Genomic DNA, 12,833 nt, shown 5'->3' on the forward strand with positions numbered 1-12,833 from the left:
AAAACCCATCTGGTTCACTAATGTCCTTTAGGGAAGGAAATCTTCCGTCCTTACCTGGTCTGGCCGACATGTGACTCCAGACCCACAGCAATGTGGTTAACTCTTACATGCCCTCGAAATGGCCTAGCAAGCCACTCAGTTGTAACTAATCGCTACAAAGTCTATAAAAAGGAATGAAATTGGACAGACCACCCGGCATTGACCCAGGCACCGGAAACGACAACGTCAAACCCAGCCCTGTCGACCCTGCCAAGTCCTCCTTACTAACATCTGGGGGCTTGTGCCAAAGTTGGGAGAGCTGTCCCACAGACTAGTCAAGCAACAGCCTGACATAGTCATACTCACGGAATCAATCCTAACAGACAAGGTCCCAGACACTGCCATAACCATCCCCGGGGACATCCTGTCCCACCCACAGGACAGACCCGGCAGTGGTGGTGGCACAGTGGTATACAGTAGGGAGGGAGTTGCCCTGGGAGTCCTCAACATCGACTCCGGACCTCATGAAGTGTCATGGCATCAGGTCAAATATGGGCAAGGTAACCTCCTACTGATTACCGCCTACTGTCCTCCTTCAGCTGATGTCTCAGTACTCCACCATGTTGAACAGCACTTGGAGGAAGCACTGAGGGTGGCAAGGGCACAAAATGTACTCTGGGTGGGGGACTTCAACGTCCATCACCATGAGTGGCTCGGTAGCACCACTACTGACCGAGCTGGCCGAGTCCTAAAGGACATGGCTGCTGGACTGGGTCTGCGGCAGGTGATGGGGGAACCGACACGAGGGAACAACATACTCGACCTCATCCTCACCAGTCTACCTGCCGCAGATGCATCGGTCCATGACAGTATTGGTAGGAGTGACCACCACACAGTCCTCATGGAGACAAAGTCCTGCCTTCACATCAAGGATACCGTCCATCGTGTTGTGTGGCACTATCACCGTGTTGAATGGGATAGATTTCGAACAGATCTAGCAATGCAAAACTGGGCATCCATGAGGCGCTGTGGGCCATCAGCAGCAGCAGAATTGTACTCAACCACAATCTGTAACCTCATGGCCTGGCATATCCCCCACTCTACCATTACCATCAAGCCAGGAGACCAACCCTGGTTCAATGAAGAGTGCAGGAGAGCATGCCAGGAGCAGCACCAGGCATACCTCAAAATGAGGTGTCAACCTGGTGAAGCTACAACCCAGGACTACTTGCCTGCCAAACTGCGTAAGCAGCATGCGATAACAGAGCTAAGCGATCCCATAACCAACGGATCAGATCTAAGCTCTGCAGTCCTGCCACATCCAGCCATGAATGGTGGTGGACAATTAAACAACTAACTGGAGGAGGTGGCTCCACAAATATCCCCATCCTCAATGATGGGGGAGCCCACCACATCAGTGCGAAAGATTAGGCTGAAGCATTTGCAACAATCTTCAGCCAGAAGTGCTGAATTGATGATCCATCTCGGCCTCCTCCTGAAGTCCCCAGCATCACAGATGCCAAACTTCAGCCAATTCGATTCACTCCACGTGATATCAAAAACGACTGAAGGCACTGGATACTGCAAAAGCTTTGGGGCCTGTCAACATTCCGGCAATAGTACTGAAGACCTGTGCTCCAGAACTTGCCACGCCCCTAGCCAAGCTGTTCCAGTACAGCTACAACACTAGCTTCTACCCTGCAATGTGGAAAATTGCCCAGGTATGTCCGGTACACAAATTGCAGGACAAATCCAACCCGGCCAACTACCGCCCCATTAGCCTCCTCGCAATCATCAGTAAAGTGATGGAAGGTGTCATCAACAGTGCCATCAAGCGGCAATTGCTTAGCAACAACCTGCTCAGTGATGCTCAGTTTGGGTTCCGCCAGGGCCACTCAGCTCCTGACCTCATTACAGCCTTGGTTCAAACATGGACAAAAGAGCTGAGTTCAAGAGGTGAGGTGAGAGTGACTGCCCTTGACATCAAGGCAGCATTTGACCGAGTATGGCATCAAGGAGCCCTAGCAAAACTGAGGTCAATCAGGGGGAAAACCCTCCGCTGGCTGGAGTCATACCTAGAGCAAAGGAAGATGGTTGTGGTTGTTGGAGGTCAATCATCTGAGCTCCAGGACATCGCTGCAGGAGTACCTCAGGGTAGTGTCCTAGGCCCAACCATCTTCAGCTGCTTCATCAATGACCTTCCTTCATTCAAGGTCAGAAGTGGGGATGTTCGCTGATGATTGCACAACATTCAGCACCATTCACGACTCCTCAGATACTGAAGCAGTCTGTGTAGAAATGCAGCAAGACCTGGACAATATCCAGGCTTGGGCTGATAAGTGGCAAGTAACATTCGCGCCACACAAGTGACAGGCAATGACCATCTCCAACAAGAGAGAATCTAACCATCTCCCCTTGACATTCAACGGCATTACCATTGCTGAATCCCCCACTATCAACAGCCTAGGGGCTACCATTGACCGAAAAATGAACTGGAGTAGCCATATAAATACCGTGGCTACAAGAGCAGGTCAGAGGCTAGGAATCCTGAGGTGAGTAACTCACCTCCTGACTCCCCAAAGCCTGTCCACAATCTACAAGGCACAAGTCAGGAGTGTGATGGAATACTCTCCACTTGCCTGGATGGGTGCAGCTCCAACAACACTCAAGAAGCTCAACACCATCCAGGACAAAGCAACCCGCTTGATTGGCACCCCATCTACAAACATTCACTCCCTCCACCACCGACGCACAGTGGCAGCAGTGTGTACCATCTACAAGATGCACTGCAGCAATGCACCAAGGCTCCTTCGACAGCACCTTCCAAACCCGCGACCTCTACCAACTAGAAGGACAAGGGCAGCAAATACATGGGAACACCACCACCTGCAAGTTCCCCTCCTAGTCACACACCATCCTGACTTGGAACTATATCGCCGTTCCTTCACTGTCGCTGGGTCAAAATCCTGGAACTGCCTTCCTAACAGCACTGTGGGTGTACCTACCTCACATGGACTGCAGCGGTTCAAGATGGCAGCTCACCACCACCTTCTCATGGGCAATTAGGGATGGGCAATAAATGCTGTCCTGGCCAGCGACGCCCACATCACATGAATGAATCAAAAAAACATACCAGACATAGAGTATAACCAAGCAGCTAAGGTAATATCAGCACAGAAGTGGTACTGGAGGAATAGAAGGGACTAAAATGTGACAAATCCCCAGGACGTGATGGTTTAAATCCTAGGGTTCTAAAACAGAAAGCTCTAGAGATAGTGGATACAGTGGCTATGATCTTCCAAAATTCCTTCGATGTGCCGATGACACCAAGCTTGGATGTTTAGCAAACAGTGAGGATGATATGAACTGCCTGCAATAGGACATAGATAGGCTGGCAGAATGGACAGAGAGCTGGAAGATGGAATTTAATATTGGCAAGTGTGAGGTGATGCATTTTGGCAGAATGAATAGGGAGAGGTAATATATACTTAATGACACAGTTCTAAAGCGTGTGCAGGGACAGTGGGACGTGAGAGTGCATGTGCATAGATATTTGAAGGTGGCAGGACATACTGACAGCGTGGTTATTAAACCATCTGGGATCTTGGGATTCATAAATGGATGCATTGAGTACAAAAGCAGAGAAGTTATGGTGAACCTTTATAAAGCTGGTTCGGCCCCAACTAGAGAACTGTGTCCATTTCTGGTCATCACACTTTAGGCAGGACACGAGGGTCCGTGAGAGGGTGCAGAGGAGATTTACTGGAATGGTTCCAGTGATGGAGAATACAGTTACAAGGTTAAATGGGAAACGCTTGATTAGTTCCCCTTAGAACAAAGGAGATAGAAGGGAGATTTAATAGAAGCGTATAAGATTATCACAGTCTTAGATAAGTTAAATATGGAAAAGGTGTTCCCATCAACAAATGTTACAAGGACTTGGAGACACAGGTGAGGATTCAGATTTCCACTTTTCTTATTGGGGAAGTGCTTCCTGACATCACCCTGATCAGCCTAGATCTGATTGTAACTTTATAACCCTGGTCAATAGTAAACTTCAACAGAGATGCAGTAGAGTGTGAAAACAGGTGACCTGCTGTGTGAGAAGTAAAAGAAAAACACCTTAGCAGAATCTCAGAGGCTCAGATATAGGTTGTGCCGAGGCAAATTAGCTGGATGTTAAGGCCACATCATTTCTACTTGCTTTTACCAGGCGTTCACATTCGAGCTGATAGGAGTCCGAGTGTGGGAAGTCAGAGATTTTGAGATTCTGACCTGGTTCGGGTGGACAGATCGTTTCCTAATTGGACAATTCAAACAATAGTGAGGTCACGATTGAATGAACTCAGTCTCCAGAGGCTTTTCTATGTCCAGAAAATATAAGAAGGGATTCCATGGTCAAAACTCTCTGAAACTATTCTCAAATTTGAAGTTGGTAAGAAGTCCTGAGATGTACTTGTTAAGATAATGTATCATTTAATTCAACATCACACAATAACAATTCTCATCAGTACTGTTACATCATCCAGGAGGCAGTGATACAGAGGTGAAGTTTAATAAAACATTTCCAAGTGGAAGTCATTATACAAATCCAGGTGAGTACAGGTAACAAGTCCGTTCATCGACCCCTCAGTTTCCTCAGGATGTTTCACAGGGTCATTGCACCTTTTCACAATCTCATGGTTTACAGTCTCAGGTGATTCCGTTTGAAAATTCAGTCCACAGTAAGTACACAATGTTTAATTTCCATGGTAACACCAGTACCTGCTCCCATGTTGGTGCCACAAACATGTTAAGTTCAGGATCCTTAAACACTACAAATGCTCACGATCACCCAGACAGAACAGTGGGATTCCCGACTGACACTTTCCCCATTTCTCCTCTCGCAGTGCTGACCCATCCTGGGTACACCAGTTTCAGGAACCTCCCCAATAGGATATTCCCTCTGGGTGACCCCAGACACTGGGTATTGGTATCTATTGGACGGTGGGATCAATCCAAGCTGAACAGAGCCTGTCTCCATCCTGAACACACACAGGTTCACTTCCCAGCAGGGTCACTGGGTACTGATACTGAGTGTAAACCCTGGGTAATGTAATTCCCAAACCCAGGGATATTGAGTGTCCCACTGCAGCCCAGACTGAGTCCCACCCTGGACCCTTCCTCTCTGTACATTTCCCCAGTGCCCTATTGGGGAACATTCAGTCCCGGATATCCTGCAGAAGCAGCGCAGTGGGGCCGGGCGGATGAGTCACGTGACCCTGTTGCTGGGCCTCTGATGTCACAATGTCAGCTCGAACTAGACACAGTGAAACAGCCAATAGGATTTAAACCTGGAGTGAGGCCAATTAAAGGGGAAGGACAGAAAATTGGCCAAAAATGTTCATATAGATAGACCAGTAATGTTAACAAATTGAAATGTTCACACAACCACATTCAGTCCGGGTCTTGTACCCTGCAGCGACTTCAGATGATTCTCTCCATTTGAACTGAACTGATTCCGCCACAACCTGAAACAGATTAAAGATTAAACAGGAAATAAATAGATTGAACAATAGTGTAAATAACAGGGAGACTGGGATTAATATTTCAATAATAATTACAGACAGATATTACTGATAAGAGTGACTGAATCCCATTTATATTTTATTTATTACATTAAACATTAACACAAACACTCACTCTATCCGCTCCAGACTCCTGCAGTTCAGTATGAGGTAATGGAAAGCGGGGATAGATCGGTCTGTGAAGAAATTTGAACCCAGGTTTAGCTCCATCAGTGATGTGTTTGTACTGAGAACAGAGGCGAGATCCTCGGTGCAAGAATCTGAGAGACGGACATGACATAGACTGGGGATCAGAGAGAGAAATAACAGGAATCAGTGTAAATCACCAGGGATCATTAATAACACAATTACTGATACTAATAATAATGTTCATAATCTCACACAGTCTGGTACTTACTGTTCTACTCTGTAAAGGCAGCTGGTGAAGTATAATACTGGAATTAATCTTTACTCAGACTTACATATATTTACAGTTAAACATTACAAGCACACACCTCCTCACTCAACCACACACAGTTTCAATAAGTGTCTCTATGCATGTGCTCAATTGAAACCCTTGTTAATGACCACTGCTGACATAGTAAACACCATTAATATACAATTAACAGATTACCTTCTTTCTCTTTAAGTACAAATTAGAGTTAATATGCACAAACAACATTTCAACAAAAAAATCAAATCAAAAACCTCCATATTCTGTAGAAAGCATTACATTGTGAGAGGGCTCTCCTCGAGGACAACTAACAATTTCTTCATATAAACATTTCCTTTCGTAAAACAATCAGACAGTTGATGACTTGCATCTACACATTTAATTTTAGAGATTTCCTTTCTCTCTGGCATTTCTTTCAAGCCAGCAAGGTCGATCTGTAACCTTTTCTGAAACTTTTAGTAGAATGTGCATTATCCAACAATGAACAATTATCTACATAACATTCAATGAGTATGTGATCTTCAGTAAACCCCTTGTATAGAATCTCACTTACAATATTTGACAAATAGAATCCCATATCCACTGTCTCCACAAGGGCCAGTGTGTCAATCAGTTGAAGTACTTTTAACAACCCTTTTTATTTTCTGAGCTTCCCAAGCTGAAGGACAGTATCTCCCATTTTCACCCATCAGTAATATTATGAAACCAGCTGCACTAGAATACCCATCAGGAAGATTAGCATGTGAACCATCGCTAAAAATGACTAGTTTCATGTTCTTTGGGTCACCGAGGGATGGGAACTTAAACACACATTTCTCCAGATTTAATCAATTTAATTATAGAATGTTTTAAGGGTAAATAAAACATTCTGAACTTTAGGGTGTTTCATTGTAGCACTTCACTCCAACACATAAAAACTAGTCTCTGGTCTCGTCTGAGGGCCCAAACAGTTCAACTGACCAATCAAGCTTCACAATTGTTCTGTCTCTTCTTCAGATATAACATCATCTTTCTGTGATTCCGAGTACGATTAACTGGGAGGGGAGTAACACCCACTAAATAGGATTGTTGATTCAAAATTATTTCAGACCTACTCTGCTTAATATCTAAACCAATATATTTAAAAGTTCCACAAGACTGACTCCCTGTTTTAAATTCTACTCGAATCTTAATAACACATTTCTCAAATTCCGCAGTATCACCACATCAGAAATTAACATGTATCATAAAGATGTCTGAAAGTATCCTTTATGATGCTAATAAAACATTGTGGGATCTGTTTTTAGTTGAACACAACCTATTTTCAGCAAAACAGATCTCACTGTAAAATACCACACACTGGAAGCATCATTCAGGCAGAATGAAAATATTTCTGTCTTTGATCCACACAACGACCTCGTTAAAACCACGTGCCAATGGAAGGTTTACAATAGGACGTGGCCGCATCCTCCAATGCTTTTTACATATTTCACACTTGACTAATCTCTTCTATTAGCCTTACACACTCTTCAACTGTACCTGTATCTTTTAGCAGGGTTTTTAACCTCTGACAAGCAGGGTGAGCAAATTGTCTATATTACTTCAAGCCAATATGCTTTCCTACTCTCTGATTCTTATCAACTGATGCCATTAATACTTGTCTAACACTCTGATAAGACACAACAGGTTTTGTTGAGGGAACACAATAATGTCCTGATTGGGTAAAGTGCAGATCCACTGACTTTCCAAAAGTAACTGCCTTATCACACTCCATGTCAAGTTTCATTTGTGTCTCTTTGATAGAAGGTTTACTCAACCACATAGATATCTCACGAGAGACATCAGTACTGATAACATGGTTTACTCCAGCTATTTTGTATGGAATTATGACACTCTTTAGTGACTTCAATGCTCGTCATCACTAAACCTGAAACAAGTAGTACTTTTGTATTCTTTAACATTGCATCAATCCTCACTGCTTAGTGAATCTAGATAATATTTTAACCAATCTGTTCTACATACCGTTGAAGTGCAATTACTACGAAAACGACATAGTTAAACAAGTCTGTGAAGAACATATTCAGTTTTGGATTCAAACTCCTGTGACCTGTACAATTTGTTCAGATTCATCAAAGTCTTCATCTTCTGCCTCAGAATCCTCTGTCCCATGTGTCATTTCGAGGACTCTGCCTTTACGCTTTGTGCAGTTCATCACATAATGGTAGTTGGAGCCACACCTGATGCACCTATTAACTGTCCCTTTACCTTTGCTGGGATTCAGTCGCCTATTATTGCTGTTCCAATTTTGTGTTTGCTACAAGAGCCAGATCTGCTAAAGGTGCTTTCATCCTCATTCTGACTGTCCATAAACATTCCATTGTACTTACACCTGTATCCAGTATCTGGTCCATTTCAAAATCTGGAAATTGTTGTGTCTTCTATTCTTTGTGTTACTGCCGAATGTCCCATTTGCTCCACCAAAGCCCCAGGAACCTTTTCAAGAGAGCAGACATCTGATCCAACAGGGAGTCTCTCTCTCTCTGAGAACTGAAAACCAGTTAGAACCAGGAGCATGTCCCTGTGCTACACTTTGGCACAATCCAGCAATTTAACTGCTAGCACTGAACCAGGGATCTCTAAAGTGAATTTTGTCAATCGTTTATACAATCTGTTAAAGTACATGATATATTCTTCCTTTGAATAAACATCTGTTTTCCAAAATGTATCAAACTCTGACCATGCCTCAAAGGTATTTAATAGATCACCTTACTTGTACATTTCATCCAAGAACTCTAATAGAAGATCCAAACCATCATCAGTTTTTAACTGACGGGGAGGCAGCTCACAAAGCATTTTACTTCTCATTTTACTTCTGGTCTGAAGCAACGCCAAGGCCATACCTTGTTTCCTTTCTCATTGGGACACAACCCATGTCCACATCTCCACTTCATTCTTTCACTGGACATTTTTTATACTTATTTGTTTTGTGGGATGTGGGCGTCGCTGGAAAGACCAGTATTTGTTGCCCATCCCTAATTGTCCTTGGGAAGGTGGTGGTGAGCTGCCTTCTTGAACCTCTGCAGTCTATCTGGTGTAGGTACATCCACAATGCTGTTAGAGAGGGAATTCCAGGATGTCGATCTAGCAACAGTGAAGGAACGGTGATATATTCCCAAGTCAGGATGGTGTGTGGCTTGGAGGGGAACTTGCAGATGGCGGTGTTCCCACGGGTCTGCTGCCCTTGTCCTTCGAGGTGGAAGAGGTCGCGGGTTTGGAAGGTGCTGTTGAAGGAGGCATGGTGAGTTGCTGTAGTGCATCTTGTATCTGGTACACTCTGCTGCCACTGTCCATCCCTGGTGGAGGGAGTAAATGTTTAAGGTGGCGAATGGGGTGTCGATCAAGTGGGCTGATTTATCCTGGATGGTGCTGGCTTCCTGAGTGTTGTTGGGGCCACACTAATCCAAGCAAGCAAAGAGTATTCCATCACACTCTTGACTTATGCCTTGTAGATGGTGGACAGGCTTTGGGGAGTCAGAAGGTGGACTACTCGCTGTAGAATTTCCAGCCTCTGACCTGCTCTTGTAGACACAGTATTTATACAGCTGCTCCAGTTCAGTTTCTTGTCAACAGTAACTCTCAGGATGTTGATAGTGGGTGACCAGCGATGTTAATGCCATTGAATGTCAAGGGGAGATGGTTAGATTCTCTCTTGTTGGAGGTAGTCTTTGACTGGCACATGTTTGACATGAATGTTACTTGGCACTTATCAGCCCAAGCTTGGATGTTGTCCAGGTCTTGCCTCATGGGGATATGGACTGCTTCAGTATCTGAGGAGTTGAGAATGGTAGATGGAGTATAATGTAGGGATGGTAGATGGAGTATAATGTTATTCACTTTGGTATTAAGAATAGATAATCAGAGTATTTTTAAAAGGTGTGAGACTTGTCAGTGTTGATGTTTAGAGAGACTTGGGTGTGCTTGAATACAGAAAGTTAGCACGCAGGTACCGCAAGCAATTAAGAAAGCAAATGTCATATTGGCCTTTATTGCAACGGGACAGAAGTCTTGCTAAAATTGGATAGGGTTTTGGCGAGACCACATCTGGAGTACTGTTTACAGTTTTGGTCTCCACATTTAAGAAAGGATATACTTGCATTGGAAGCGGTATGCAAAGGTTCACTAGATAGGTCCCCAGGATGAGGGGGTTGCCCTATGATGAGAGGCTGAGTAAATTGGGCCTATATTCTCTGGAGTTTCGAAGAATGAGAGGCGATCTCATGGAAACATACAAGATTCTGAAGGGACTGGATAGAAGAGACACAGAGATTATTTCCACTGGTCGAGGAATCAAAAACACAGGGCACAGTCTCAGGATTAGGCGCCAATCCATTAGGACTGAGATGAGGAAAAGTTACTTTACTCAAAGGGTTGAGAGTCTTTAGAATTCTCTACCCCAGACGGTTGTGGATGCTTCATCGTTGAATACATTTAAGGCTGGGTTAGATAGTTTTTTGGTCTCTCAAGGAATCAAGGGATATGGCAAGTGGGCGAGAAAGTGAAGTTGAAGCCTAAGATCAGCCATGATCGTACTGAATGGTGAAGAAGGCTCAATGGGCCATATGGTCTACTCCTGCTCTAATTTCTAGCGTTCTTGTGACACTGTACAATCATTACCAAACATCCTCACTTCTGCCTTTATGATGAAGAGAGGGTCATTGATGAAGCAGATGAAAATGTTTGAGCCTAGGACACTAACCTAAGGAACTCCTGCAGTGATGTCCTGGGACTGACATTATTGACCTACAACAACCACAACCATCTTCCTTTTTGCTAGGTGTGACTCCAATTTTATGAACATGCTTCCATTTTTGAATTATTTTTGCGGACTCGTGTTCAAAAGACTGTAGAAATACCTAAGGAAATGTTGGACTTTTGTTTTAAAGGGTCACTGGAAGGACACTTGGGACTTTGTTTAAAAAACACTTACTGGAATTCACATGTCATAAGATAAGTAAATAGCAGGAGCATTACTAACTATTGGAGTTGTTTACAGAGAAGTCACATGTCTAGATTTATGGTGGTCAGGAGTTGGTTTCATTTTGAACTGTTTGAATGGACAGTTGGGGTGTCAGCCTGCTAAGAGAGAGAGGTCACCAGTTCATCCTGTTCCACCTCTTTGAGAACTCTGAGAATCCAGTGTGAGAACTGGAGAAACTGATGCAGCATTTCTCCTGAGAAGTTTCTGCAAGACTTTCTCTTCACATCTCCTGAATGAACTGCTTCTGAAAAGATCCCAGTGACAACTGTATGTGACCAGTGACACCCGTCTACATGTATCCAGACAAACTGGAATATTCCATATCTTATCCTTTTTCTCCAAGAATTAACAAGTACTTGGCCAAAGTATATTTTTTGCTTTTTTTTTGTGTAGTTGAACTGGTGCGTGATTGTGTTTTGGCATATTTCGAAGGGAATATATTTATACTTTCATATTTCAACCTGTGTGTTAATAACCTTTGCATCTTTATTAAATGAGTCTTGTTTCATAATAAATTAATAATTTTGTTGATTGTTAAAGAAGCTTGGTTGGCAAATTTTTATTCAGAAACTAAAATAGATGAAGTATGAAATTAGCTGAGACGGTAACTGGGTAAAACATTTAAATATATGTTGTGACCTGTGGAGAAGTGGAACTAGAGAAAGACAGTGCACTCCTCCATCCTCGGTCATAACACCAACCAGTGGAGGGTTTCCCCCCTGATTCCCACTAACTTCAATTTGCCTCGGGCTCCTTGATGTCCCACTCGGTCAAATGCTGCCTTGATATCAAGAGCAATCACTTTCACCTCACCTGGTCATATGGTTCAGATTCCGAGAACATCGGAGGGTAATCAAAGCCCGACAATTTACACTTGCTTTCAGCCATTTCTGAACATTGCTGCTAGGATTGGAGTTTTATTGTCTTTTGTTTGTTCAGAATATCTCCTGACAATGCAGAGCATGCGCAGAGCAATCGCTGACATCATCACTGCGTCTGAACATTTGCCAGCTTGCCAGGACGGGTCCGTGCACGTGCACGTCAACGTCACCACGTAATGACGTCAGACATAATAATGTCCGAGTGTTTCTTCACCCCTCAATGGCTGCAATGGCCATCTCCATTCCTCCAACAGTATCCTGCTCCCTCCCGTGATCGGCGCCTCAGTCGACGCTTCTCGTCCCCGCTCTCTGCCTCTGTCATCTCCTGCGCCCGCCTGCTCACTGATCCCGACTTTTCACCACTCCATCCCACCTCGCTCACTCCCTCAACTTTCCCCAGCCTCTTCTGCTGTTCCATCCAGCCACTCACCTCCTGCCTCACCACTGGCGCCTCACTCGCTGCTGTCCCCCACCCCCAGCCCCCACCACTTCTCTGGGTGGCAAGGCGGGGAGCGAGCAACAGGAGGGAACAGCGAGCAGATGGGTGCGGGATAGACTTGTGGGTTGGAGTTCTGAGCAGTCAGGAGTGGCGGGAAGGTGGGTGTCGGAGGGAGTGGGTAAGAGAAGCAGCGATTATGGGAGGGAGTGGTGTATTGTTGAGGGGGGGGGGGGTGGGTGAAGGCGGTGATCACAGCCATTGAAGGGTGAGGGAGTTTGGGTTCAATTGTTTTTTTTGTATTAAATTGAGCAGCACCATTTTTATCACTGGTAGCTGCCTGAGATGTCACAGACAGTGATGTTTCTGTCTATGAGGCTGCATTTGCACATGTGCCCATACTGCGCCACCTAGTAGTTGCATTGTCAGCAAATGCAGCCTTTTTTTCATAACCTTCGACCTTCACCTTGAGGCAACCATTCTCTGTTGCCATATTCTGCTCTGGAAAGAATAATACTTG

General features: G+C 44.5%; 1 protein-coding gene across 5 annotated transcripts in view; it reads right to left on the reverse strand.

Moving 5' to 3' along the window:
• Positions 1-4,495: 4,495 nt before the first annotated feature.
• Positions 4,496-12,833, reverse strand: part of LOC137345297 (NACHT, LRR and PYD domains-containing protein 3-like) — a 141,711-nt gene continuing 133,373 nt past the window's right edge. For 3 of the 5 annotated variants that reach the window (XM_068008782.1, XM_068008785.1, XM_068008783.1), the window contains exons 15-16: positions 5,662-5,829; positions 4,496-5,489 (exon numbers count right to left, since the gene is read on the reverse strand). In XM_068008782.1, coding sequence (XP_067864883.1) covers positions 5,402-5,489; positions 5,662-5,829 — 256 coding nt within the window. In that variant the 3' untranslated portion in view covers positions 4,496-5,401. Of the gene's footprint in view, positions 5,490-5,661; positions 5,830-9,715; positions 9,786-12,833 lie in introns of those variants that run through there. The other 2 variants (XM_068008786.1, XM_068008787.1) reach the window with 2 other exon arrangements.

The sequence above is a fragment of the Heterodontus francisci genome, chromosome 28 (genome assembly GCF_036365525.1).
Source record: "Heterodontus francisci isolate sHetFra1 chromosome 28, sHetFra1.hap1, whole genome shotgun sequence".
NCBI classification, from domain to species: domain Eukaryota; kingdom Metazoa; phylum Chordata; class Chondrichthyes; order Heterodontiformes; family Heterodontidae; genus Heterodontus; species Heterodontus francisci.